The sequence below is a fragment of the Mesoplodon mirus genome (assembly GCF_964341445.2).
Source record: "Mesoplodon mirus genome assembly, chromosome: X".
Classification (NCBI taxonomy): Eukaryota; Metazoa; Chordata; class Mammalia; order Artiodactyla; family Ziphiidae; genus Mesoplodon; species Mesoplodon mirus.
In genome coordinates, this window is record NC_138981.1 from 94,414,056 (window position 1) to 94,440,838 (window position 26,783).

At 37.0% G+C, this 26,783-nt stretch overlaps 1 protein-coding gene across 5 annotated transcripts in view; it reads right to left on the reverse strand.

The window, feature by feature from the left end:
- Window positions 1-26,783, reverse strand: part of ACSL4 (acyl-CoA synthetase long chain family member 4) — an 82,873-nt gene that overhangs the window by 17,617 nt on the left and 38,473 nt on the right. Inside the window, exons 3-15 of one of the 5 annotated variants that reach the window (XM_082608957.1) lie at window positions 26,050-26,156; window positions 24,353-24,589; window positions 23,937-24,114; window positions 23,431-23,540; window positions 23,175-23,313; window positions 19,112-19,262; window positions 18,839-18,962; window positions 16,714-16,785; window positions 10,240-10,379; window positions 9,277-9,449; window positions 7,091-7,165; window positions 2,762-2,953; window positions 1,071-1,185 (exon numbers count right to left, since the gene is read on the reverse strand). In XM_082608957.1, coding sequence (XP_082465083.1) covers window positions 1,071-1,185; window positions 2,762-2,953; window positions 7,091-7,165; window positions 9,277-9,449; window positions 10,240-10,379; window positions 16,714-16,785; window positions 18,839-18,962; window positions 19,112-19,262; window positions 23,175-23,313; window positions 23,431-23,540; window positions 23,937-24,114; window positions 24,353-24,580 — 1,697 coding nt within the window. In that variant the 5' untranslated portion in view covers window positions 24,581-24,589; window positions 26,050-26,156. Of the gene's footprint in view, window positions 1-1,070; window positions 1,186-2,761; window positions 2,954-7,090; window positions 7,166-9,276; window positions 9,450-10,239; window positions 10,380-16,713; window positions 16,786-18,838; window positions 18,963-19,111; window positions 19,263-23,174; window positions 23,314-23,430; window positions 23,541-23,936; window positions 24,115-24,352; window positions 24,770-26,049; window positions 26,157-26,783 lie in introns of all 5 variants that reach the window. The other 4 variants (XM_082608956.1, XM_082608953.1, XM_082608955.1 and 1 more) reach the window with 4 other exon arrangements.

Consider the following 26,783-nt stretch of genomic DNA (forward strand, 5'->3'; position numbering starts at 1 on the left):
GCTGAGGATGTGGAGAAATTAAAACCCTTATACACTGTTGATGGGAAGGAAAAAAAATAGTGCTGCCATAATGGAAAGAGTATGGCAGTTCCTCAAAAAATAAAAAATAGAACTACCATATGATCCAGCAATCCCACATCTGGGTATATACCCAAAAGAATTGAAAGCAGGATCTTCAAGAGATATTTGAATATTCATGTTCATAGCAGTATCATTCACAATAGTCAAGAGGTAGAAGCAACCCAAGTTGTCCATTGATGGATGAATGACTAAACAAAAATGTGGTCTATACATACAACGGAATATTATTCAGCCTTAAAAAGGAAGGAAATTCTGACACATACTACAATGTAGATGAATCCTGAGGAGCATTCTGCTAAGTGAAATAAGCCAGTCACAAAAAGACAAACACTGTATGATTCTATTTATTCAAGGTATCTAGAGGAGTCAGATTCACAGAAACAGAAAGTAGAATGGTGGTGGCCAGGGGCTGGGCGGGGGGAGGGGAAATGGAGAGTGGTTTAATGGATATTGAGTTTCATTTTTTCAAGATGAAAAGTTCTGGAGATTGGTTGTACAACAGTGTGAATATACTTAACCCTAGTGAACGGTACACTTAGGATGGTTAAGATGGTAAATTTAGGTTTTGTGTTTTTTATAATTAAATTTTTTAAAGGGAGTAACAAAGCCCAGAAAAATAAACCATATTAACACATAAAGAAAGAAAATGGTTCAATCTCTCAGGTTTTTTTATTTAGAAAACTTGTACTAGCTGTGTTACCCTCTTGGGAAAATTACTTATGCTAAGTTTCAGTTGTTATGGATGTTAAATGAAATAACTGTTGTGGCATAGCTAAGTATTTAGCAAGACATAGTAGGTGGTCCAGTAAACAGTTAAAATGTTTGGATTATCTCAAATGACCTTTAAGCTGTTGAATTCAAGAACTTTCATAAATTTACAACATTCCCCAACTCTGAAAGTTTGATGTTTCCCTTATGATTGTATCAATTTTTTCCCAATTATCCTTTCACTGTAAGTATATGAAACACAAATGCAACTTTAAAATTACCTTTTGGCAAAAGCACAGATGTTGTCAATAAGTGGACAGTTCTTCAGTGCAGCTTCTACTTTCCCAAGAGATACATATTCCCCTGCTTGTAACTTCACCAGATCTTTCTTACGATCTGTAAGTCATGAAGCATGTTATGTTATCCATAGTACATTTATTAAGGTATGTCCAATTCTGATTTTCTTTCAGTCTCATCACCTTAATCTTTATTTATAAAGATACTTCTTTTAAAATCTTGTTATATCTAATGTTTGCCCATACACGTCAGTTAAAAAGAAAATGCCTAGTTAAAGAAGTACTGGCTAAAATGTTATATCCTACACCAAAAGCTTTAATATCTTACTATAATGTTTAATATTATAATGAATTTAATAGAAGGAACAAAGACTTTGGGGCTTTAGATTTGAATGGTAGCTCTGCCCCTTACTAGCTATGTGATCCTAGACATGTCATCTGACCGCTCCAACCCTCAAATTTTATCAGGGATAATGATGCCTACCTCATACTGGCATGTAGCACAATGTCTGACCTACAGAACACAGTCAATAAATGTTAATTCCCCATTTTCCAGATTTGTCATTATCTTGTTAAAATGACAGTGCACTAATAACACTCTGGCATAGGATGGCACATCATCAGGTTGCCTTACATCCTTTGTGTGAGTGCTGACTTGCCTACCCATAGGCTGGGAACCCAGTACACATGCCACCAGAGCCAGCCTTTGATTCCAGCACAATTAAGGATCAAGGGGAAAAAGGCGGTGGTGGTGTAGGTGGGGGAGTTACTGGTTCTAGACTGAGCCATGTTTCCTGGGAATTTCCCTGGCAGATCAAACTTCTAGGCGAAGAACCAATTTTCCCAGGAATCTTTAACTATATTCAGGTACATAAGGGTCCAGAGACAGACTTAAATGGACCACTAGAGATAATGACTGAGGAAATTTTATGGCTTGAAAAGGATCTGAATGGGACCCAACAGAGTGGTCCTTATCGGCTAGTCAAATTTTTAACTTTTGCCTGATTAAAGTGAGTAGTGTAAGGGCTATTTTGGAGTAGCTTTGAACATAATCTATTTCAGTAGGCTCAATAAGGGCAGTGCCAAGCCAACTGACATTCTCAGAAGAACAGATTAATGTTGAGGACTGATATTATAATTTTCTAAGTGTCCAGGCTAGTTAGAGTCATATAAATGGCCACTAGGGAAAATATCATGTCCACAATGCTTCTTGGGTGGGGAGGTAAATGGTGAGGAAGGCCTAGAATAGGGTATGTTACAGTAGATGGTTATACAGAACCAAATGTATCAATAGTTGACCAAAAGAAAACAAAACAAAGAAACAAACAAAGAAAACCTCTTCTGAGCAATTTTTGTTTTCTCACTGCCAACTGCTATTTTCCTGCCCACCCTCCCTACCCCAATGCTGCTTCTGCTACCACTTAGTAAGGCGCAGGCACTGCCCTGCTCTAAACATTTTACATGTAACAACTCATTTAATCCTAACGAAACCCCTACCAGGTCAGTATTGTTGTCCTTATTTCACAGATGGAGAAGCACAGACCAAAGTTAAATAACTTTTCTAAAGTTTAAACCAATGGAATCCTCAACCCTATTAATGACTTGACCGATATTACCTTTCATATATGTGGAAGTTGCAAAAACTAAAGAAAAGCACAAAAAGAGAATACACTGACCGATAATCTGTAAACACCCATCGGGATGGAATTCTCCAATATCACCAGTGCAAAACCACCTTTGGCCATTTTCGTCCACAGAATAATCCTCAGCTGTTTTGTCTTCATTTTTAAAATATCCCATGGAGATATTCTGTCCACCGATTACGATTTCACCTCTGGGGTTTGGTTTGTCGTGAACTGTATAACCACCTGGAAGTCATAAAAGCAAATTAGCTATTGTTCTAAAACAAATTTACTTGTATTAATTCTTAAAGATCCTTTGCTACTATTTTTCTGCTGATCAAATTTTACTTCAGTTTACGGGAGCATATTAGTTAATATTTCCCAGGATCATAAATTTCACACTTGGAACATCATTAAAGCTTAGGGTTCATAGAGTTCTGTTAAGATAAAATCACCCCCAAGAAGGATAATACTTGAAGTTGTTAGAAGTAAATTATTAATATGTTGATATCAAATGTGTTTCAGATATATTCTAAGGAGGTTTTAATCAAAGAGCATAGGTAGTTATAAATTTAAAACTATTCAATATTTCAGTATGACAAAACCCATTGTACATAAAACATTAAACTCATTATATAAAGCAAAGGGTCTTTCATAGCAAGGAAAACTCCAAATATGGACCCACTCTCCAAAACTGACATTAAAGCCCAGTACCAGAAAAATTAGAAAAATAAAAATTAAAGGCAAAATTCTCCTTACCAAGTTTTACAATATACCTTGTTTCTCTGATTCCACTGCTTAATAAATAACCCATTTAGTAAAGCAATGTTGATGCTGATGCCCAATATACATAGACACACACTTGCTATATTTTTTAAGATTTTCATTCTAAAATTGGAAAGGCATTACCATGGGAGAAAGGAGGACTTATTCCCAAGATGTAAAACTCTTGGGAATAAAATTGGCCTTTCAGTGTGGTATTTAAAAAGGAACGGTTGTTTGCTCATAGAGCACCACAGTAATGCACATAATAAAAAGTCACATAGGAGAAACACTTTTTGAAACTTCAAATTTATGCCAGATAAAGCTCATTCATTTTCTTGGGTTCAAATAACCTAAGGGATGTGTCCTACAAGGTAACTGGTCCTTTAAAGGTTCAGTCTATGGCTCTTTACACACAACAATATTGTACTATATTCATCAGACTTGTTTAGAGACTAAAACTTAACTATCCCAGCCACTAAAAAGGCAATTATGTAATGTAATAGAGATGCTAAATATCGCTATGGCAGTGATCATATTATAACATGTAAATGTATCAAATTAACATGTTGTACACCTTAAATTTACACAATGTTGTATGTCAAATATACCAAATTGAAAAGTTAAAGAGGGATTTCCCTGGTGGCTCAGTGGTTAAGAATCCACCTGCCAACGCAGGGGACACAGGTTTGATCCCTGGTCTGGGAAGATCCCACATGCCACGGAGCAACTAAACCCGTGCACCACAGCTACTGAGCCTGCGCTCTGGAGCCTGCAAGCCACAATTACTGAGTCCGTGTGCCACAACTACTGAAGCCCTCGCGCCTAGAGCCTGTGCTTCGCAACAAGAGAAGCCACCGCAATGAGACACCCGCACACCGCAATGAGATGCCTGCACACCGCAATGAAGGGTTCCCCCTGCTCATCGCAACTAGAGAAAGCCCGCGCGCAGCAACAAAGACCCAAAGCAGCCAAATATGAATAAATAAATAACTTTTTAAAAAATAAAAGAAAATCTTAAGCTTTTTAATTACTCTTCCTTTATCTGGCATGGCTAGGCTATTCATTATTTTGCAGTTAATGAATATGTTTAATATTTTTCACAATTTCATCATAGGAAGACTGCTTTGCTTTTGCAGATTATCACCACTGTCTATAAAACACAGGTTTCCTCTAAGTGGCTCGCCTTCTGCAGTTACTTATAAAAATTAAACTATACAAATAGCTGGACAATTGATTCTCAACTATAAAAATGTTTGCTGGGGGCAATTGGGATTGACATGTATACACTGATGTGTATAAAATTGATGACTAATAAGAACCTGCAGTATAAAAAAAACAAACAAAAACAACTAATACTAAACTTTCTTTGGGTTATTTGTATGGAAATATGTTAATATAAATGTTTCAGACATTACATGAAATTTCTAAAAATCTTATATGTTCTGGTATAATGTTATAAGTCATAATTCTAGTTATTACTTTAAATGTATATCTCAGAAATAACTAAATTTCCTTGTCAATTGCATTATTATGAACTTTCATCAAATCTTTAACTGTGGTCATTTTTAAGTCTTTTGTCATTTACAGACAGCTCTGGGTGTACTCTGATGCTTTTTCAAAAATGTTCCTATAAAAGGGTTTCATCTTCAAGGAATTCATGGAAAAGACTCTGACAAGTACAGGTATCTGGTAACTGACTATACTGCTGAACTGAATGAATAAGCATTTTCAGAACTCTAATGGAAAACTGATGAATTCATAAATGTGCTAACAAAGATCAAGATGAAAAAAAATTAATTACATGGGACTGAGTGAACTGATGAGGATGATTATAATTTTTGTGACTTTCTGTTTGAATAAAAAAAAAATCCCACAAGGACCCAGAGGCAAAAAATATACAAATCAATTTTCACTGCAAAATAAAGGAGCTGTTACAGTGGAGGATTACTGGACTGAATGGCAATATTATGACATAGTATGAGTGTGTTTTGTGTTTGGTAATTGCAATCATTGTTGCTTTTGTTGTGGTCATGCATTTACAATGCTTGGTGTCAGTTTATTTATCTCTTGTAAAAATAAAATACAGTGTGTGTGTGTGAAGAAAAAAAAAACAAAGCTGGAAAATTCCAAAATACTTGAAGGTTAAATGGTTCTATTCTAAGCAATACATGGATCTTGCTGTCTGTATGTGAACTGAATAACATGCACAGTGACCAAGCAAAAAAAAAAAAAAAGAAAGAAAGAAATACAAATTATCAGGTCTCCTCAGATCTACTGAATGAGTCTTTCTGGAGGTAGGGTCCAGGAATTTGTGTTTTATCAGCTTTCCAGATGATTCTCATGCATGCTAAAGAGTAGGAACCACTCTTCTATATGCCAGGTTCTGTGAAAATCTGTCCCCATTGCTACATTCTCTGTGAGGTTGTAAGGCCATATGGATAAGACAGGGAGTAAAGAAGGTAGTTTTTGAAAAGCCAGTAAAAAATTACTTAATATTGCTTACATAAGGCTGTTTGTTAACTTCCTCCTTTCACTTAGTTATTTGGAATATCAAATTTTCTAAGCGAGTTTAAGGTGCACTGGTGAATTAAATGCAAAACCTGGATTAAGGTTGAGATTTTCTTACTCCTTGTTCAGACCCAGTCCATTCTTTTTATTTTCCTCCACAAGGTTCCCATTTGCCTCTTGAGTAATCCAGTGGAACTGTTTTTTCCTTACTAAACTTCAGGATGTACCAGGAGTCAGGTCCAGGAAAATGTCTTCAAAATAATTCTCTCCTTGGTATCTTTTCTGATATAAGATCTTGCCAAGAGCTTGTTCTCCACTGCAAAATCATATGGTGATTCACTGTTTACCAAAAGTTTGATGGAGCCAAACCAGGGATGTGATTTAGGAGACAGCAAAGTATGGTAGAAAGTGCATCAGTTTTAGTGTCAAACAGTTCTAGGTGTGATTCATGGTCTGCCACTTACTAGCTGTGCAATTAATGTCTCTGAATTACAATTTCCTTGGCCATTGAATGTGCTGTGTGTTAAGTAGTTCTTAATTCACTTGTTTGTCAGTCTATGGGTTTATTTGTATATGCCTATCTCACTACAAACAGCTGATGAAGTTAATGAAATAATTCACATCAAGTGTCTAGTCCTTTGCCTAGAACCTATAAGATATTTAATAAAAGTTAACTCTCTTTAAAAAAAATGTTTGCTGGGGTCAAGCGCTAAGTTGGGGGGTATGTGTGTGTGTGTGATTAGTCACTCTATCCCCTGAGAATATGGGGTTTCATTTCCCAGCCGAAACCTACTCACTAGCAAAATCTAGCTTCAAAAGGTAGGATATACATCCTTCTCCAAATCCAGGGAATGCCCCGCTAAGAATTTTTTCCTCTTTACCATCGAGTATTCCCAAGTTCAGAATCATCATGCCTAGATTCTAGAGATTTCCCTTTCCTCTTGGGAACCTAACAATGTTACTGAAGAAAAAGAAAGCACAGGGAAAAGCAACAGCAAAGACTCGCTTGCTACCGCAGACAACCTAATGCTTTATAAAAATGGAAGTCTAGAGGCTCGCAGTAGTTTTTAGCATATCTAGAAACACTAGAGCTTGTCATAAAATGCTTACCTTCCTGCCAGTCTTTTAGCTTAATCTCACAGCAAATAAGAGGGGCTCCAACTCTGCCAGTAGTATAGTCAGTAACTATAAGGGAAAGAGCAACAAAGATATTAATTAGTGTAACACATTTCAGACTCCCACTAATGTGATTACAGGAATATTAAAGTTGGAGCCAGATTCTGAAAGATGACAAAAGAAGAGGCCATAGTGAGAGGAATGCAAAGCGTGACCATTTTTCAATAATTCAGCTTCATTATTTATTTATTTATTTATTTTTGGCCACACCACACAATGTGCGGGATCTTAGTTCCCTGACCAGGGATCGAACCCGTGCCCCCTGCAGTGGAAGCATGGAGTCTTAACCACTGGACCGCCAGGGAAGTCCCTTCAGCTTCATTTTAACAGTGTAATTGATTTCAATGTTGGTACATCATTTTGGCTTCTCATGGCTACATTTCAGATAATTAAGTATAAAAATCTGTTAAGGGAGGAGAGCTGGCTCCACCATTATCTACGTAGGATTCTGGTAAGACAGATTTTGATTGGAAGTCCTCCTCTACAACTCGCTGACTGGATGTATAAATTGGACAAGTTACTTAACTTCCCTAAACCTCCATTTCCTCATCTATATAAAAGGGGATAATAACAGAACCCATTTCATACAGGGATATGCTGTGAGGGTTAAATGAGATGATTCGTGGACACTGCTTAACACTTCTTGGCAAAAACCAAAGTGTTCAATAAATGTTAGCAGCTATTATCCAACATGATGATGATGATGATATTATCCTTTTGTAGTTTGTGATTATTGCTCGCAGTAATCAAGTATTTATGGACAACCTATTATGTACCTAGCATTATATTAAACATTGTGAGGAAAACACATTAAAGGTAAGGAGACCCTGCCCTCAATGAGCTTACAAACAAACTACCTGGAGAGAAAAGTACGTGAAATAATTTAGAGCACTTTTAAATACTAAACTTCGTGGTACTGATGGTGAGAACAACAGCACCTTGGAGACTAGAAAGATCAATGTAAGATGAAATGTCTGGGAAACCCTTAACTGAAGAGTTGCACATGAGAAGATGGCTGTGACCAGATAGCAAAAAGGGCATTGCAAGAGAAGGGAACAGAAAATACAAGAGAGAGTAAGAAGGTTGGCTTATTTGGAAACAAGAATCCTGGTGTGTACACAGGTGGCAAAGAATGATGAAGAGGTACAATGGTGCCAGGTTAGAGACATCTTGAAAGCTACGTTCACCAGGTATGAAGCAGTGTTTGAGGTGGATGTATCTAACAGAAGAATAGAGGATGAATCAGAAGTAATATAATAGAGGCAGACACAGCAGCTGAAAGGCTGTTACCACAGGGCAGTGTGAAGTAATAAAAGGTTAGATGCCAAAGGTGGCAGGCAGTGGAGGGAGCAATCCAATGAAAAAGTGGGAAGATCTGGTGAAAGTTAAAGATATTAAAAATAAACAATCAGATGACTTCAAAGCTAATGCCCTGAATGATTTTAAGGATGGTAATAACACTGTCAAACAATTTGGCAATGGAAAGATGGTTTTGGATAATGGCATTGACTTTGGACATAAGTTTAAAGTGAAAGTGAGATAGTAAAAAAATTACTATACCCATTGTTTCACAACCTAGGGTGATTTGCCCCTTAAGGGATATTTGGTAACATCTAAAGATATAATTCATTGTCATGTTATATGGCAGCTATCTAGTGGCTAAACATCCTACAATGTGCAGGAGAGCTCCCAACAATAAAGAATTATCTGGTTCAAAATTTCAGCAGTGCTGAAGTTGAGAAACCCTGCTATAGGCTGTTGAAAACAACAGAAAGCAAACAAGAAGTCAGGGCAGGAATACAGATTCGAGAGGGAACACAAAAGTGATACCTTATTCCAAGAGTGCAGTTCTCCGAGGAAGTGATCATTTAGAGAAAGAAGATTACAAGACCAGGGTGACAGAACTTTCAGGACTGACAATGTGTCATAAGTATTTACGAGGCTTAAAAATAAAGGGTACACATGACTCAACTACAAGTTTCTAAAACTAAAATATGTAGATTTTCATTGAATCTGATATTACTTAAGAGGTATAAAGTTACCATGGTTCCCAAAGGCAATGCAAATTGGCCTTACCAGTAGCAATTAACATAATTATTTGCCACATTAAAAATGCTTACCTTCAGTAACTGTGCCAGCACCACACGATTCTGTCAGTCCATAACCCTGACCAACCGGGCAGCAGAAGCAGACATTCATGAATCGTTGTGTCTGCGGAGACAGGGGTGCTCCACCAGACAGCATCATACGGACATTCCCTCCTAGCAGAGCCTTCACCTTTTTAAACAGTATCCTTGATAAAAGGGATGATAAATGATTTTAATATACGCACAGATTATTCTTGGTGACACACTAATTTATAGGCTCTGGAAAAGATTTCTCAACTTTGGTTGAACACCTATATTTCAGGACTATTGTGATAATGAGAGGTGAACAAAGCAACAACTAGTAGCACATTGAAAAAAAATGCCAGAAAAACTCTTAAAAAGGCAAAAAGAAAAATGTATGGTGTCAGGAAACTACTTTGACACACAGTAAATGAAAGAAAAGGATGATGTCAAAGGAAAAAATGTAAAGTTACCTTTGGAACATTTAGTCATCTATCTTATTTCCCTTCCAATGAAAAATGCTTCCCCTTCTCAACTCCCCAGCACCACATTTAAAATAACCGTTATATTCATACACTTAATATGCTATTTTATGAATACAATAAATCAGAAACCTTCACGCCAAATAAATCTTGAAAATCACTTTTTTGAGTTAGAAATGGCATTTTTTAAACTCAATTGTCTTGACACAAAAGTCTACTCTAGTTTTTCTTCATGAGACCAAATATTATAATTAAATCTTAAATATGTACTCAATTATTAAAATTTGTTAATTTGCCAAGATCAGAGTTCAAGGTCCTCTGCTTGCTATACAAGCAATGAGGCTTAGAAGTGAATAAAAGAGAAATTCAACATTATGATCATGGTGGTGATGCTCAAACTAAATTAACTTGTTGTTTACTTACTCATCTGCCAGATGTAAAAACACAAAAAGATTTAAAGGCTCAAACTACAGAGTCTATGAGATATACTTACAGATTGCAAAGCGGTGCATCATATCCCTTTTTGATCTGTTCCAATTTGTAATCATACCCTATCTTGAACAGAGTTTTCTGGATATAATTCATCTCTTGGACTTTGCTCATAACATTCTTATAAATTCTATCCATGATTTCCTAAAAGGCAAGCAACATATTAAATAATCTGAAAAGAACTACACCAACACTGAGACAGTCTTAGTCGAAAATACCTTATTTACAATACCTTAGGTAAAAGTCTTTAGTAGAATGGAAATATTTATTATATTGTAGGATTAATTTCACTAACTTGTTTACTATTTCAAAAACACTAAGGACAAGTATAGGGGTTTCTTCAGTTCTACACCCTAAGTTTATCTAAAATTTTTAAAAAATTGACTGGAGAATAAATAGTTCATTCACCTATCACATAAAGATAATTTTTTAAATTCTTTTCTTCAAATATATTCACTTACTCTCAAATAGCACTAAAACATCCAACTATGTTGAACCTAATCCTGATGTTTTTCTTACTACTACCTGGGACTCTTACAGCCTGGCAGAGAGTTTTACAGTTTCTTAAAATTCTTATGTCCTTATAATTTAGGCATTTCTATTCCATTTTAATAGAAGCTAAGATAACAACAAAAAAATAGGATTCTTGTTCACAGCTCCTTGGGAAATTAGAAGTAGGACTAGGTTTGGGATATACTGACTCCCAAGCTAATACATGCAAAACAGAAAACAAAAAAACCCCAAACAAACCAATAAAAGCCCCAACTACCACTAAATGATGTTTTCTTGGCATTACTTAGCACAAATTAACAAGAGTTATTGCATAAAGCACACCTATTTATAAATACCTAGTTTTAAATATTTAAAATAGCAATTAATGTAAATTCAGTTGTGCTACAATGAATAACTCTATGGATGGCTCTTTCAAGATTAGAACAGAGTCATACACAAATGAGGACAGCAGAACCAGCCCTTGCATTATGCTAAGTGAAATAAGTCAGACAGAAAAAGACAAATACTACATGATCTCACTTACATGCAAAACCTAAAAAAGCTGAATTCATAGCAACAGAGAGTAAATAAGTGGTTGTCCAGGTCTGGGGGGGAGGGAAATGGGGAGATGTTGGTCAAAGGGTACAAACTTCCAGGTGAATAAGTCTAGAGATCTAATGTACAGCACGGTGACTACACTTAACAAGACTGTATTGTATACTTAAAAGGTAGTAAAACAATAGATCTTAAATGTTCTCATAAACACACAAATAGTAACTATGTGAGGTGATAAATGTGTTGATTAACATTACTGTGGTAACCATTCCACAATACATATGTATATCAAATCATCACACTGTACACCTTAAACTGACACAATGCTACGTGTCAATTACATGTCAATAAAGCTGGGGGGTGCATAGTACAATGTTGTTTTCTACATTTCCACAAACGGTATCACTGTTGGATAATTGAAATCTTTGTTTATATCTGTGACTGAGAAATCCCAGAAGTTCCCTAAAAGGATTTCAACATCCTATAACTATCCTGCTTTAAAAAGTGTATGGAAACCAGACAAAGATGTCACAAAGAAAGAAACCTACAGGCCAATATCACTGATGAACATAGAAGCAAAACTCCTCAACAAAATACTAGCAAACAGAATCCAACAGCACATTAAAAGGATCATACACCATGATCAAGTGGGGTTTACCCCAGGAATGCAAGGATTCTTCAATATATACAAATCAATCAATGTGATGCACCACATTAACAAATTGAAAAAGAAAAACCATATGATCAACTCAAAAGATGCAGAGAAAGCTTCCGACAAAATTCAACACCCATTTATGATAAAAACACTCCAGAAAGGGAGTGTTTTAGAGGGAACTTACCTCAACATAATAAAGGCCATATATCACAAACCCACAGCCAACATTGTTCTCAATGGGGAAAAACTGAAACCATTGCCTCTAAGATCAGGAACAAGACAAGGTTGTCCACTCTCACCACTGTTATTCAACATAGTTTTGGAAGTTTTAGCCACAGCAATCAGAGAAGAAAAATAAATAAAAGGAATCCAAATCAGAGAAGAAGTAAAGCTGTCACTGTTTGCAGATGACATGATACTATACATAGAGAATCCTGAACATACTACTAGAAAACTACTAGAGCTAATCAACGAATCTGGTAAAGTAGCAGGATACAAAATTAATGCATAGAAATCTCTTGCATTCCTATACACGAAGGATGAAAAATCTGAAAGAAAAATTAAGGAAACACTCCCATTTACCACTGCAACAAAAAGAATAAAATACCTAGGAATAAACCTACCTAAGGAGACAAAAGACCTGTATGCAGAAAACTATAAGACACTGATGAAAGAAATTAAAGATGATACAAACAGATGGAGAGATATACCATGTTCTGGGATTGGAAGAATCAACATTGTGAAACTGACTATACTACCCAAAGCAATCTACAGATTCAGTGCAATCCCTATCAAACTACCAATGGCATTTTTCACAGAACTAGAACAAAAAATTTCACTATTTGTATGGAAACACAAAAGACCCCAAATAGCCAAAGCAATCTTGAGAAAGAAAAACAGAGCTGGAGGAATCAGGCTCCCACTTCAGACTATACTACAAGGCTACAGTAATCAAGACAGTATGGTTCTGGCACAAAAACAGAAATACAGATCAATGGAACAGGATAGAAAGCCCAGAGATAAACCCATGCACGTATGGTCACCTTATTTTTGAAAAAGGAGGCAAGACTACACAATGGAGAAAACACAGCCTCTTCAATAAGGGGTGCTGGGAAAACTGGACAGCTACATGTAAAAGAATGAAATTAGAACAATCCCTAACACCATACACAAAAATAAACTCAAAATGGATTAAAGACCTAAATTTAAGACCAGACGCTATAAAACTCGTAGAGGAAAACATAGGCAGAACACTCTATGACATAAATCACAGCAAGATCCTTTTGGACCCACCTCCTAGAGAAATGGAAATAAAAACAAAAATAAACAAAGGGACCTAATGAAACTTAAAAGCTTTTGCACAGCAAAGGAAACCATAAACAAGACCAAAAGACAACCCTCAGAATGGGAGAAAATATTTGCAAATGAAGCAACTGACAAAGGATTAATCTCCAAAATATATAAGCAGCTCATGCAGCTCAATATCAAAAAAACAAACCACCCAATCCAAAAATGGGCAGAGACCTAAATAGATATTTCTCCAAAGAAGATATACAGATTGCCAACAAACACATGAAAGGATGCTCAACATCACTAACTATTAGAGAAATGAAAATCAAAACTACAATGAGGTATCACCTCACATTGGTCAGAATGACCACCATCAAAAAATCTACAAACAATCAATGCTAGAGAGGGTCTGGAGAAAGGGAACCCTCTTGCACTGTTGGTGGGAATGTAAATTGATACAGCCACTATGGAGAACAGTATGGAGGTTCCTTAAAAAACTAAAAATAGAACTACCATACGACCCAGCAATCCCACTACTGGGCATATACCCTGAGAAAACCATAATTCAAAAAGAGTCATGTACCACAATGTTCACTGCAGCTCTATTTACAATAGCCAGGACATGGAAGCAACGTAAGCGTCCATCGGCAGATGAATGGATAAAGAAGATTTGGCACATATATACAATGGAATATTACTCAGCCATAAAAAGAAACGAAATTGAGTTATTTGTAGTGAGGTGGATGGACCTAGAGTCTGTCATACAGAGTGAAGTAAGTCAGAAAGAGAAAGACAAATGCCGTACGCTAACACATATATATGGAATCTAAAAAGAAAAAAAATGGTTGTGAAGAACCTAGGGGCAGGACAGGAATAAAGACTCAGACATAGAGAATGGACTTGAGGACATGGGGAGGGGTAGTGTAAGCTGGGACCAAGTGAGAGAGTGGCAGGGACATATATACACTACGAAATATAAAATAGTTAGCTAGTGGGAAGCAGCCGCATAGCACAGGGAGATCAGCTTGGTGCTTTGTGACCACCTGGAGGGGTGGGATAGGGAGGGTGGGAGGGAGATGCAAGAGGGAGGGGATATGGAGATATATGTATACGTATAGCTGATTCACTTTGTTATACAGGAGAAACTAACACAACATTGTGAAGCAATTATATTCCAATAAAGATGTTAAAAAAGTGTATGGTATGCAAATGTCAAATCATGTAGTACACCTGAAACTAACATAATATATATCAACTATATTTCAATTTAAAAAATCACCCCCAAAGGAAATAAATAAATTGTACCATGTGTACCCTACCAATAAATCATGTGTATGTCATTTTTTAAAGAAAGTATGTTGGGTGGAAGAGAGCATATGGGAGTGAGACAGATGTGTGAGAACCACTTCCAGCGCTCCTTCCAACACTATATACCAATCACAGGCACAGAAAGGGCTTAATGAGTAAGGAACACAACACAGTTGCAACAGGTTGGCAGGGTTTATTGTTAGCACATTCAGTCACCCTTTACCTCAACCTAACATTACATGACGTTCAGTGGAGTCACTGCTTATCAGCAGCGATTTAGTCTGAATTCTCACACTGGAATATGTGACCATTACAATACTAAATGGACCTTTTATTCTGACTCAGGAAAAAAACAAACTCATAAGATAGAATCTATCAAAAACAATTGTCAATAATAAGATTTTTTAAAGGCCTATTTCCAGGCGAGTGGGAGGAGCTAAGGGAGCCAATAAGGTTTGGTGAAGCATCAATGGACTAGCAACATAGGAGGCCATTTACTATCCCTAGGCCTGAAGAAATAAGAGGAGAGAAGTATTACTGGAACCTGGTAGAGGATGGTAACCATGGGAAAGACCTGGTTAGAGCCAACAGGAAAGAGACTGTCCAATGAGCACCTGGCAACAAGTGCCAAAAATCGCAGCGCAGCAGGGAGAGGCAAAGGCAGTAAGTATGCAGACCTCTCTCCCTGCCCTCTGAACTTTCATGAGCACCAACAAGTGGCTAAGCCCCACCAGAAATCAGAAGGCAAGCAAGTCCTCCTGGTAATTCATCCACAGAAATTAGCCTCCCAAAACACAAAGTAAAGAAGAATGAACAATGGGTAATTAAAGGATACACAGCATATCAGCTAACTCCTGTTTACCTTTCAGGCCTAAATTCAGACATTACTTCCTAGACTCCTCGGCCCTTCCCCCTCCCTAATTATGTTCTCTGATACTGTTTCCTAGGAACTCCTGAGTAATAAACCCAACATATTGTTTCCCAAAACAAAACAACAAAAACAATCCTAAATAGACAGCCATAGTGGTTAAGAAGTCTCTGTGATCATACTGCTACAAGAGTTCAAGCTTTAATGACCATCTATGGGCTCTGTGACCTTTGGAAAGTTTTTTTTTTTCTTTATAAAATGGGGATAACAGGACCCACCTAGTAGAGTCTTAGGGGGGATTAAGTGAGATGATCCATCTAAAGCACTTTAGCACAGTGTCTAGAACATACTTAAGTACTATGGTACCTATTGTTAGCATTGTGTTATGCTTTTAATCAGAAGCCTCTCCTTTTAGTTTGTAAACTTGCTGAATTCTACAGCACCTCTACATAAAAAAGCAAAGGCTATACTGATCTAATTCTTTGGTTATTCGGTAATTTTGTAATTAGAAGCTAAAAAAAGTTATCTTCCATCTGTAATTCTTAGAAAAAACTGAACACTTCATTGTGTAATCGCAGGTTTTCCGTGTGCAAAAACAATTCTTTGAAAGATAATGGGATAAGATGTAAAGTCTGATCATGATACAAGCAGTGGTGTTACTCCCACTGGAGTTTTGGAAGCCTAAAGCGCTAGAATATATTTGATTATACAAGTTAGAAACACTGTGTTAAATAGCTCATAATTTATCATTATAAGGCTATAAAATATAACATCTTATTTTTATAAAAGGCAATATTTCACATAAGGATTTTGAGTATCTAGAATTCAACTTTTTCTCTGGGAGTTCTCTCAAATGACAGTTTCCTTACTCTTTCTTAGCCACCATAAGGGTCAGGAGGCTTGGATTCTAGAATCAGCTCTGCCATGAATCAGCTCTGCAATGTTGGGTACACTGCCCCAGTTATCTAGGATGGCCTACGTTGCCTCACTTTTGAATGAAGTCATTAAACAAAATGATCTTTAGAGTGTATTCTACCTTTAAAATATTATGACCAATTCTCAGACTAGGTAATTTGAGCTAGGTCAGTTTCATCACTTAATTTTCAAAAATTGGCAAACCCTAACAGGCATACACTTCAGAAGTTTGCCATTTCATCTTTTCCCAGTGCTTAGCTAAGATTTTAAGGGACACGTTTGGCCATAATTTTCCCAAAGTACAATTATTTTAAAATGTAGAAAAATACCTAAGAGTGTTACTTTTTTACAAGTCCAAGTGCAGGCAGTGAATAACATAAACATTCTGTACTCACCGGGACAGCTGCCATGAGTGAAGGCTTCAGTACAGTACAGTCTCCTTTGCTTCCCTTTTTAATTTTGCTGGACTAGAGTAAAGAAAAAGTAAATAATATCAAGGAAAGAAACTTTCAGCAGAAAAGGTTATAATTCAAGTATTAACAAGAGCAAAGACAGACTTTTTTAAACATCTTTATTGGAGTATAATTGCTTTACAATGGTGTGTTAGTTTCTGCTTTATAACAAAGTGAATCAGGTATACATATACATATATCCCCATATCTCTTCTCTCTTGTGTCTCCCTCCCTCTCACCCTCCCGATCCCACCCCTCTAGGTGGTCACAAAGCACCCCTCTAGGTGGTCACAAAGCACCAAGCTGATCTCCCTGTGCTATGTGGCTACTTCCCACTAGCTATCTATTTTACATTGAGTAGTGTATATATGTCCATGCCACTCTCTCACTTTGTCCCAGATTACCCTTCCCCCTCCCCGTATCCTGAAGTCCATTCTCTAGTAGGTCTGTGTCTTTATTCCCGTCTTGCCGTTAGGTTCTTTGTGGCCATTTTTTTTTTTTAGATTCCATGTATATGTGTTAGCATACGGTATTTGTTTTTCTCCTTCTGACGTCACTCTGTATGACAGACTCTAGGTCCATCCACCTCACTACAAATAACTCAATTTCGTTTCTTTTTATGGCTGAGTAATATTCCATTGTATATATGGGCCACATCTTCTTTATTCATTCATCTGTTGATGGACACTTAGGTTGCTTCCATGTCCTGGCTATTGTAAATAGAGCTGCAGTGAACATTGTGGTACATGACTCTTTTTGAATTATGGTTTTCTCAGGGTATATGCCCAGTAGTGGGATTGCTGGGTCGTATGGTAGTTCTATTTTTAGTTTTTTAAGGAACCTCCATACTGTTCTCCATAGTGGCTGTATCAATTTACATTCCCACCAACAGTGCAAGAGGGTTCCCTTTGCTCCACACCCTCTCCAGCATTTGTTGTTTGTAGATTTTTTGATGATGGCCATTCTGAGCAGTGTGAGATGGTATCTCATTGTAGTTTTGATTTGCATTTCTCTAATGATTAACGATGTTGAGCATTCTTTCATGTGTTTGTTGGCAATCTTTATATCTTCTTTGGAGAAATGTCTATTTAGGTCTGCTGCCCATTTTTGGATTGGGTTGTTTTTTTGATATTGAGCTGCATGAGCTGCTTGTAAATTTTGGAGATTAATCCTTTGTCAGTTGCTTCATCTGCAAATACTTTCTCCCATTCTGAGGGTTGTCTTTTGGTCTTGTTTATGGTTTCCTTTGCTGTGCAAAAGCTTTTAAGTTTCATTAGGTCCCTTTGTTTATTTTTGTTTTTATTTCCATTTCTCTAGGAGGTGGGTCAAAAAGGATCTTGCTGTGATTTATGTCATAGAGTGTTCTGCCTATGTTTTCCTCTACGAGTTTGATGGTATGTGACCTTACACTTAGGGCAAAGACAGACAGTTACACATGGAATTTGATCTACTGCTCTGTGAGTTATCTGTTCCAACTAAAATATCCTACAAGTCTGAGGTATGAGTGCATAAGTGCTTTATGATGTAGATTATTTCTTCTAGCACATTTCAGCCTTTCTTAGAGGAGAAACTCTGATCCAGGATAAAAGAAAATGGGATATTTTGGTAAACTGAGCATTTTTATTAATAACATATCACACATAGCAGACCATCCATTTTCAAACAAAAACAAAAACAAAAAGCAAAAAATTTCAACTAAGGTAGATAAAACACTGAAACAAGCCTGAAGATAATTTTAACTTTCTTTGATTAGCCAAAAGGCAAAGCCACATCTCAAAGTCACCACTATGAACATCAACTAACATCATACAGAAATACTAATTTGATAACATTTTGGTTGATAGAATACTGAAGACAATGGAAGTAATTATTTGTCTCAAAATAATTTTAAAATATGTAAAATAAAGCAATGCTAACAAATCCTCAAGGTTATTCACTGCAGCTGCATACTTTTGAAGCCAAGGAGAAAGTTTTAGCTGAATTAAAATATCTCATGTTTTAGTAATCTATCCTCAGCCAAACACTGTAACTTAATATGATCATGCCAATATACTGAAAAGCTTGTCACCTGGTCAGAGAGAGTAAGTGGAGAAGAATATCCAATCCTACAACCATAGGTAAAACAAGATATCTCTGCTGTCAATTCTAGTACATGAGCCAAAGGCAGGTAGCCAATATATGTGTCCTTTGGTCTAAAACAAAGTAAGAGAAACATTTTAGCCATTCTTACAAAGACACTGTAAATTAGAAACATCAATGACCTTATCATTTTAATACAGACTAGAGAATGCCAAACATGAGCTCTGATTTCTAGGAAGAAAGCTGAATAATTCTCTCTTACCCCAGTCCAGGAATTCTCTCACACTGGCCTGTCATTCCAGCTATCAAATTGCTATGATGCATCATCACTCCCTTAGGTCGGCCAGTAGAACCACTGGTATACATGACGATAGCCAAGTCCGAAGGAGTTGGTCTATTTGGAGGAACGCTTGCTAAATAAATGACAAAGCACCAAATTTTCTCTAGTTTACAAGTCAAATTGCTAAGCAAAGATAAGACTTTTAGATTTTGGCATAATGGTAAACTATCTAAAACAAATACTCTCTACTGTTAATCACCACCAAAATGGTTATCAAATTCTGGTTACCTGCAATGAGAATTTCAAACTCAATCTGGCCCATCTTCTGGATGTTTAGCCTAATCCCTGTCTGTTCATGCCTCTCCACAGTGCTGTTTACAGGGCCTTGTTGTGGAAAGATATCTAAGATTTGGACAATCAGGAAGATAGAGTATTTTGTGTGAGCTCCTCAAACCTCCGTTTTCTCATCTCTAAAATGAGACAGTTGGACGAGATTATGGTTCTTAAACCACTGGTGGGAATGAGAATCACCTGTGGAACTTAAATAAAATACTATCTCTGGACCCTAGTTCTGAAAATTCTGATTCTGTATGTCTGAAATGGATCAAAGGCTCCACAGGTGACACTAATACACACTCCTGATTGAAAACCACTGGACTTGATTTTTTCAAGTTTTTAGAAAAATAATTTTATTTTAAAATAATTGAACCATGGATATTGAATTAGAGAACCATTATACATTTAACATATTTTTATTAGATTCCAAGTAGCAAGTAAACTCCAAAGGATATCAAACCCAAACGATAATGTCTACTGTTTTGATTGTTGCTTCTTGAAATCTATACAGGAAATCATTGTTTAAAAGTATTGAAAGTGCAGTGAGATTAAAATTATAGCAGGAGATCCTTTCTCTCTGCTACACACACACACACACACACACACACACATATGCTCACTCACTCCTGTAGTTAGAATACTTGGTATGTGTCTGGATTGGGGATTCTTTTGCATCTTCCAGAATTAGTGCTTTTTTCCCTATCAGGGCATACCATACTTCGATTCTTTTTAATCAAATCAGACAGGAATTTTTGGAAACTAAGAAAAAGAGACAGTTTAAAGGGGTTTACAAGCCCTTCATTTCCTACCAAAGGTAATATCTAAACAGTTTCTAAACTTCGTTTGTTTTTGCCCTCTGTCTGCTGGTAGGAACGCTTAATCATCTTAAGGGTCCTGAACCCCAGTGCCATCTCTGCTTATTGAATGATTGGCGGAGGGAAATAGAGAGGTCTTCCCAACAGATTACAGTCAGCCATCTTGAACAGGAATCTGCAGGCTTTCTTTGCTAAGGACCAGACAGTAAATATTTTAGGCTTGGAGGGTCATATGGTTTGTGCCAAAACTACCCAACTTTGTTGCTGTAGAGTGAATGGAACCATACGCAGTTGTTAAAATGGATGTGACTGTGTTCCAATCCAACTTCATTTAGAGAAACAGATGCAGGCTGGAGCTTGTTAACCTGTCTGCTAGAGTTGTGCTTCTCAAACTATCTGCTGTGAGGACCCTTTCTTCCCCTAATAATTTATGGATGGGTGCATTTATAAAATACAATAAAAATGAATTACTGGAACAATGAAGTTAAAAAGGCATAACATAGAAGCTTAACAATTTTAGATGAAACAGGCAACAAATTACATTTCAATAAATATAATTAGAATAGTCATACACAGGGAAAAGGAATTAGAGAAACTGTAAATGTTCCTTGAAAGTATCTTTCAGCCTATTAATAAAAGGAACTGCTATCATAAGACATAGCTTTTTTTGTCATTCCACGATACTAACTAAACAAAAAGTTGAGTGAAATTTCAATTCCCCATTTATTAACTGCCTACATGCACACTCTAAACAAACACTGTATATATATATGTATATATATATATATGTCAATATTTTAAATTTTAACGTGACATGAACTTGCTTCCAGCTCTTAATCTATCGAACCTAGGTTGGACGGACAACAGTGCTGCTCACAAGAGATAATGTATATCTAAACTGTTCATATAGCTTTTTAATAGCTTTATTGAGGTATAATTGATAATATAAAGAACTGAATATATTAATGTGTACAATTTGATGACTGAACGTATACAAACATCTGTGATACAATCACAACAATCAGGGCAACAGGCGTGTCCGTCACTTCCCTAAGTTTCCTTGTGTTCCTTTGTTGTTGTTGTTGTTGTTTTTGATTTGATCTTTAAGGCGACATCAACTCTAAGATTCTAACATGCTAAGTTTTAAACAGCACACTGGGGCTTCCACTTTCAAGACAGTGTATTGTGCTAACCTAGTAATCTCCTTTCCTTTCTAGAATACACCAAACTAACCAAGAATCCCCAGGTATATGATCGCAATTAAATAAATAAAAGTTTAATAGGGTTGTTGGATTCTAAAAAATGAGTTTATACTCTGTATGATACTATAATGATAATACATGTCAGTATACATTTGTCCAAACCCGTAGGATGTGTAACACCAAGAGGGATCCCTAATGTAAACTATGGCTTTGTGGTGATAATGATGTCAATGTAGGGTCATCATTTGTAACAAACATACCACTCTGGGATGCTGATAATGGGGGATGCTGTGCACGTGTGTACCTTCCCCTCAGTTTTGCTGTGAACCTAAAACTGCTCTACAAAATAAACTTTTTTACAAATCAGTTTATAAAATGAATCACACTTATATATACAAGTTAAAATAACCATTTTAAACAGTATGATTTAGTACTGAGATAACCAAAGATAAAGTTATACTTAAATGGGGTAATGTTAATGCTCCTTAAAGGTATCTACTGTCATAGTTTATAAATCAAGCAAATAGGGACTGCATCCTTCTTCTGATGACTGATGGAAGCGGCAGCGGTAGATATGTTAAGGTCTTCTCAGGCTAAGCACACAATATGACACTTCACTTCTTGTCATCATCATAACAACTGTCTACTCAGGTAAAGTATCACCCCAAACATATGTGTCTTATTAACTGTAGCGATGAGTGGACTAGGTGGGACCTGTGGTCTATCATGCTCTGGCTCACACAAAATTATGAGGGCCAATACCCCCCATAGTTTTGTGCCAGCAAATCCCTACCAATCAGGACTTCCCAGTCAAGTTCACCGCGATCTTGCAGGGTCAACCTGGTGTTGAGAGATAATTCTCCATGGGTCTCTTGAGTTTCTGTACATCTTGCGAGCAGAGGCACTGACTGTTCCAGACTGTCTTTGCAAGGATGACTGCACAGTGAACAGCCTTGGAAGACAGAGAAAGTGTCTCCCTCCAGAGCAAAGAGCAGGCATGTTCACTGCCCAGTACAATAAAGATAATATCTTTCCCCAGAGCAAAGGACAGGCGTACTTACGCCTATGATAAAAGACTCAGATTACTCATCTAGTAGAGTATTGTGATCTTCTCATTAAACATGAGAAAGAAAAATATTTCAATGGAGTATTTCATTTGCTCAACCCTCTGTCCTGATGACCAACTGACATTTTGATATAAGACACACTTAACTTGTTTCAAATGAAATACCAACTACCATATCAGTGGTAGAATAAGCCAAGTATGGTTTTGGCAAACGGCTCTGCATCCTTTGAGACATGATGAAAATCAGTAGCATTAAGCATTAAAAAAAAAAAAAAGGTTACTGAATGGAAGGCCTGAGATCTTTGCCTTACGTTGAGTCCAGATTGGAAGGTTATAGTAGGTTTCTTTGAAAAAAGAAAAGTTTGGCAGCAACTGCCATAAGCCTCAACCATTTAGTAATATTTCAAATAGTGGTTACCTTTTTGAGGAGAAAGGGAGAGAAAAATCTTAATCATGTATGGTCTTGATAGTTTTTAAACGTTTTTAACGTTTTTTTATTGAGTTATACAAACTTTTTTTTAAATCAGAGAACTTCACAGCTTTCACTTGCATTACTGCTTTTCCTAACCTACTGGAATAACAAGCCTTGAAGAGATTAATACATTTGTTTTAACTGCTTTACTTACAGTTTTCTGGCTTGGATCCCAACTCTTCTACTGATTGCATGCTGTGAATCTCAAATCCTTCAGGGTATTCTGCCTTATTGATCGTCTTATTATCCACATAAATGATATGTTTAACACAGTTAATATCTAACAATGCAGTCTGTTGAGCAGAAAGAAAATCCAGTTATTAAATATGGGTATGCAATAAACTCAATTCTTGAATATTCTCTTATGCTGTCAAACACTACCATGAATTAAAAGAAAATTTCATACTTACCTTAAGTTTACTTTCCAGAAGTTCAACACTAGTAATCAGATAGGTAGCCTCAGATTCATTTAACCCGTGAACTACAGCTTCTTTGCCAAGTGTGGCATATAAAGTCACAACTACATAATAAAAAATGAACACAAAAGTTAAATGATAAACATTTCTTAGATATATTATTTAAGTCAACTTTTAATGACAGATATACTCACAGATGCAAAGACATTTTATAATCTAATTTGATTTCATAGTCTCTGCTATTACCCTCAACCTTGCCTCAAACTTCCTGGTAGTCACAAATCTTTCTTACAAATTTTCGGGATTCTAACTTTTTAAACCTAAAGAAACCCAGAAATACTGGAAGTGCCACAAACTGGGCAAAAATCATCAGTCAATTCAGTTTCTCAAGGCCAATAGGTTCTGGCTGAACACTTGCTGGGAAAACAAGAGGATCTCAGGACAATTTCACATGTAAGCAAAGCCCACTCTCTCCCCCTCGAAAAACACCAGGCACTTACGAGGAAAGTTGTACTTAAAGCAGGTCTGTGCTGCAATCATCCATTCAGCCCTTGTCTCACAGAAAATGGCAATAGTGCTCTTTGGTTTCAGTCCCAATGCAGCGAGTCCACTACCAAAGTTATTCACTCTGCGGTTCACTTCGAGATAGTTCATCCATTTATAATTCCCAAGAATTAACTGTTAAAGTGAGACATTCTGTAATATTAGCATATGTACTCAAACAAGCAATTAACATACTATTCAAAGTGTAGAACTCTAAAAATACCCTTAAGTGAATTACACAGATGCTGTGAGCACCTTCTGAGAATTAGTTACGGACACTATAATGGAATGCCAGCATGTTTTAAATGCACTTGATTTATAATAAAGTGTACCTTCCCCTTTAAAAACAATAGGAAGCACAAAAATGCTTTACCTTCTTAAAAACCTTTCCATTTGGCTGCATTTCATTTTCTTCACTTAGGATTTCCCTGGTCCCCAGGCTGTCCTTCTTCCCAAACTTGGATACGGCATGATCGAATAATTTATCCAGGGTGTCTGCTCCAGGGATGTCTATGACAGCTAGTGAGTCGAAGTGCGTGACAGAGCGATACGGACTTCCAGGTTTGTCTGAGGTGGGCTTAGCTTTTATTCTCTTTGCCATAGCGTTTTTCTTCTTGGCATTGGTAAGAAAATACCACGGAATAAATACAAGGGCACTGTATATTGTTATTAACAAGTGGATAGGCAGCAAAATAATGGTGAGCACATTTTGCTTAAGTTTCATAGTGGCAAGGCTTCTAAAATGGTGTTTATTTCTTGTTATTCTTTGGCTTCAGAAAGCCTGATTTTGCTGAAGAAGGCAATAATGGAAGCAGTAGTAAGAGTAGCAGAAGAGTCAAGGCAGTTCAATTTTAATGATACAGATAAGAGTTAGTAATCTTTGGAAGCCGACAATAAAGTACACCTGTAGGTGAAGACAATGAACCAGGCAGAGAGCAGGGAAAACAAAACAAAACAAAAACAAAACAAAAGAGTATTAGCAAGTTGATAGACCACCGATTTAAATACTCAGGTCTTTATTAGTTTCTATAATTGATTTGATACAAGAAAGCGGAAATAACTGGTCTGAAAGACTGGCATTTTCCAGTTTTAATCATTATGGCCATAAATTTTAAATTTAATTTTTATAGGTTTTTAGGTATACTACACACCACTCTATAAGTCAGTCGTGTAACACTTATAGCGCCTATATGAGTGCAGGCATGTGGTATTTAAGTTTGGCTAAACTTTGGGAGAGTAGTGAATACCAATATTTAGGTTTCTCTTAAATATGTATATGTAAACTGGACAGCTTTAAATAGGATTAGGTTTTGTTTCCAAAAGAGAGAAAAAAATCCACCAATTTCGGTTTATTTCTCAAAGATCAAACCAGAAATATTATTCTGAGTTCTTCTTTAAGATAGTTTCTTGGTAATGCTATTCACTACCTCCTATCCCCCAAATTGGAGCAATACAGTCATAAAATCATTTCCTACCTGCCCACTTTTGTGCTCAAAATTGCACTAGTTGCCTTGGAGTGGTAGTATTAAGTCCAAAGTAGTGTAAGTCCTGGCCCTTGCTCATTACGAGTTAACACTTGTGAGGCCATCAGCACACAAGATAGATCCAGTGTTTTTCAAACTTTGTTTGCAGGAGAAGGTGGCAGCAAAACCATTTCTTCCAATAAACACTCGTGCAGACTTCCCATATATAGACACTAAAGTGGAATTGCTCTGGCTGAAGCAGGGATTGGGGGTGCCCAGAGTCCCACCCTGGACTTCCGGGAACCCCACTCCCAAAGTGACCACTGGACCCTTTCCGATGAAAAGCCTGTGGAAATACCTAAGTGCTATGGTGTGCAGTGCAAGCAATAAATGCGATAGCAGTTCAGAGCAAGTGCAAAATGGTCCACAGTTACTAGGGGAGGCTTTGTGGAGATTAGACTTAAGCTGGACCTTATGTCAGGGATCTGGAAACAAAGGAGAAAGAATGGAGGTCATTCTGGGCTGGGGAACCACATGATAAAAGATAAAGAGGTAGAAATGAAAGGACTTTGGGAGAGGAGAGACTGCCAAAAAACAGGACACTCACCTGAGTGGGGCACAGAGTACTCGCTGGCTAAACAGGCCACAGTAGTACAGGGTCTGACAAATCAGGCAAAGTAGTTTTGATTTGATTTGACAGGAAACTGGAGGCCACTGCAGGTCAGAAAAAACAGTGCCAAATGGAAAGGAACTGCAGAAACAGCCTCAGGGAGAATAATGTCTCTCCGGGAGCTTGCCTTCAGCTGAGAAAGCTATTTTGGAGAGTGGCAGTGTATTTCTACTACAAAAATTAAAATATTAGTTCACTTTGAGGAGACAAATTGAAGTGCATCCTTCTGCAACTCTTGTGGAAATGGACTACTGACCCCAAGAGAGTTGTGCGTTTTTACACCAACTACTATAAATTGGTAGCTTAATCCTTAATCCTGCCTCTGCTTTTGTTCATGTCCTTCAACTGAGTGTGGTGAAATGAGCAAGAAACTACAGGTGAAAAGGCCTGGGTTTCAGACCCCATCTCTGTCACTGACTGGCTGTGTTAACCTTGGGCAAAACAATCTGTCTGAGCTTAGGATCTGACTAGATCAGTAGCCCTTAAGTTCCTAGAGGTGATGGGCCCCTTTCAGAATCCAATGAGAACTATGAACCCAGTTCCCCGCAGAAAGATATGCAAAATGGTATACACAAATTCAGGGGATCCCTGAGTTCCCTGGAATCCATCCATGAACACCAAAGGGTGACACCACGCTTACACTAAAAATTTCTGGCCTAGATGATTTCCTG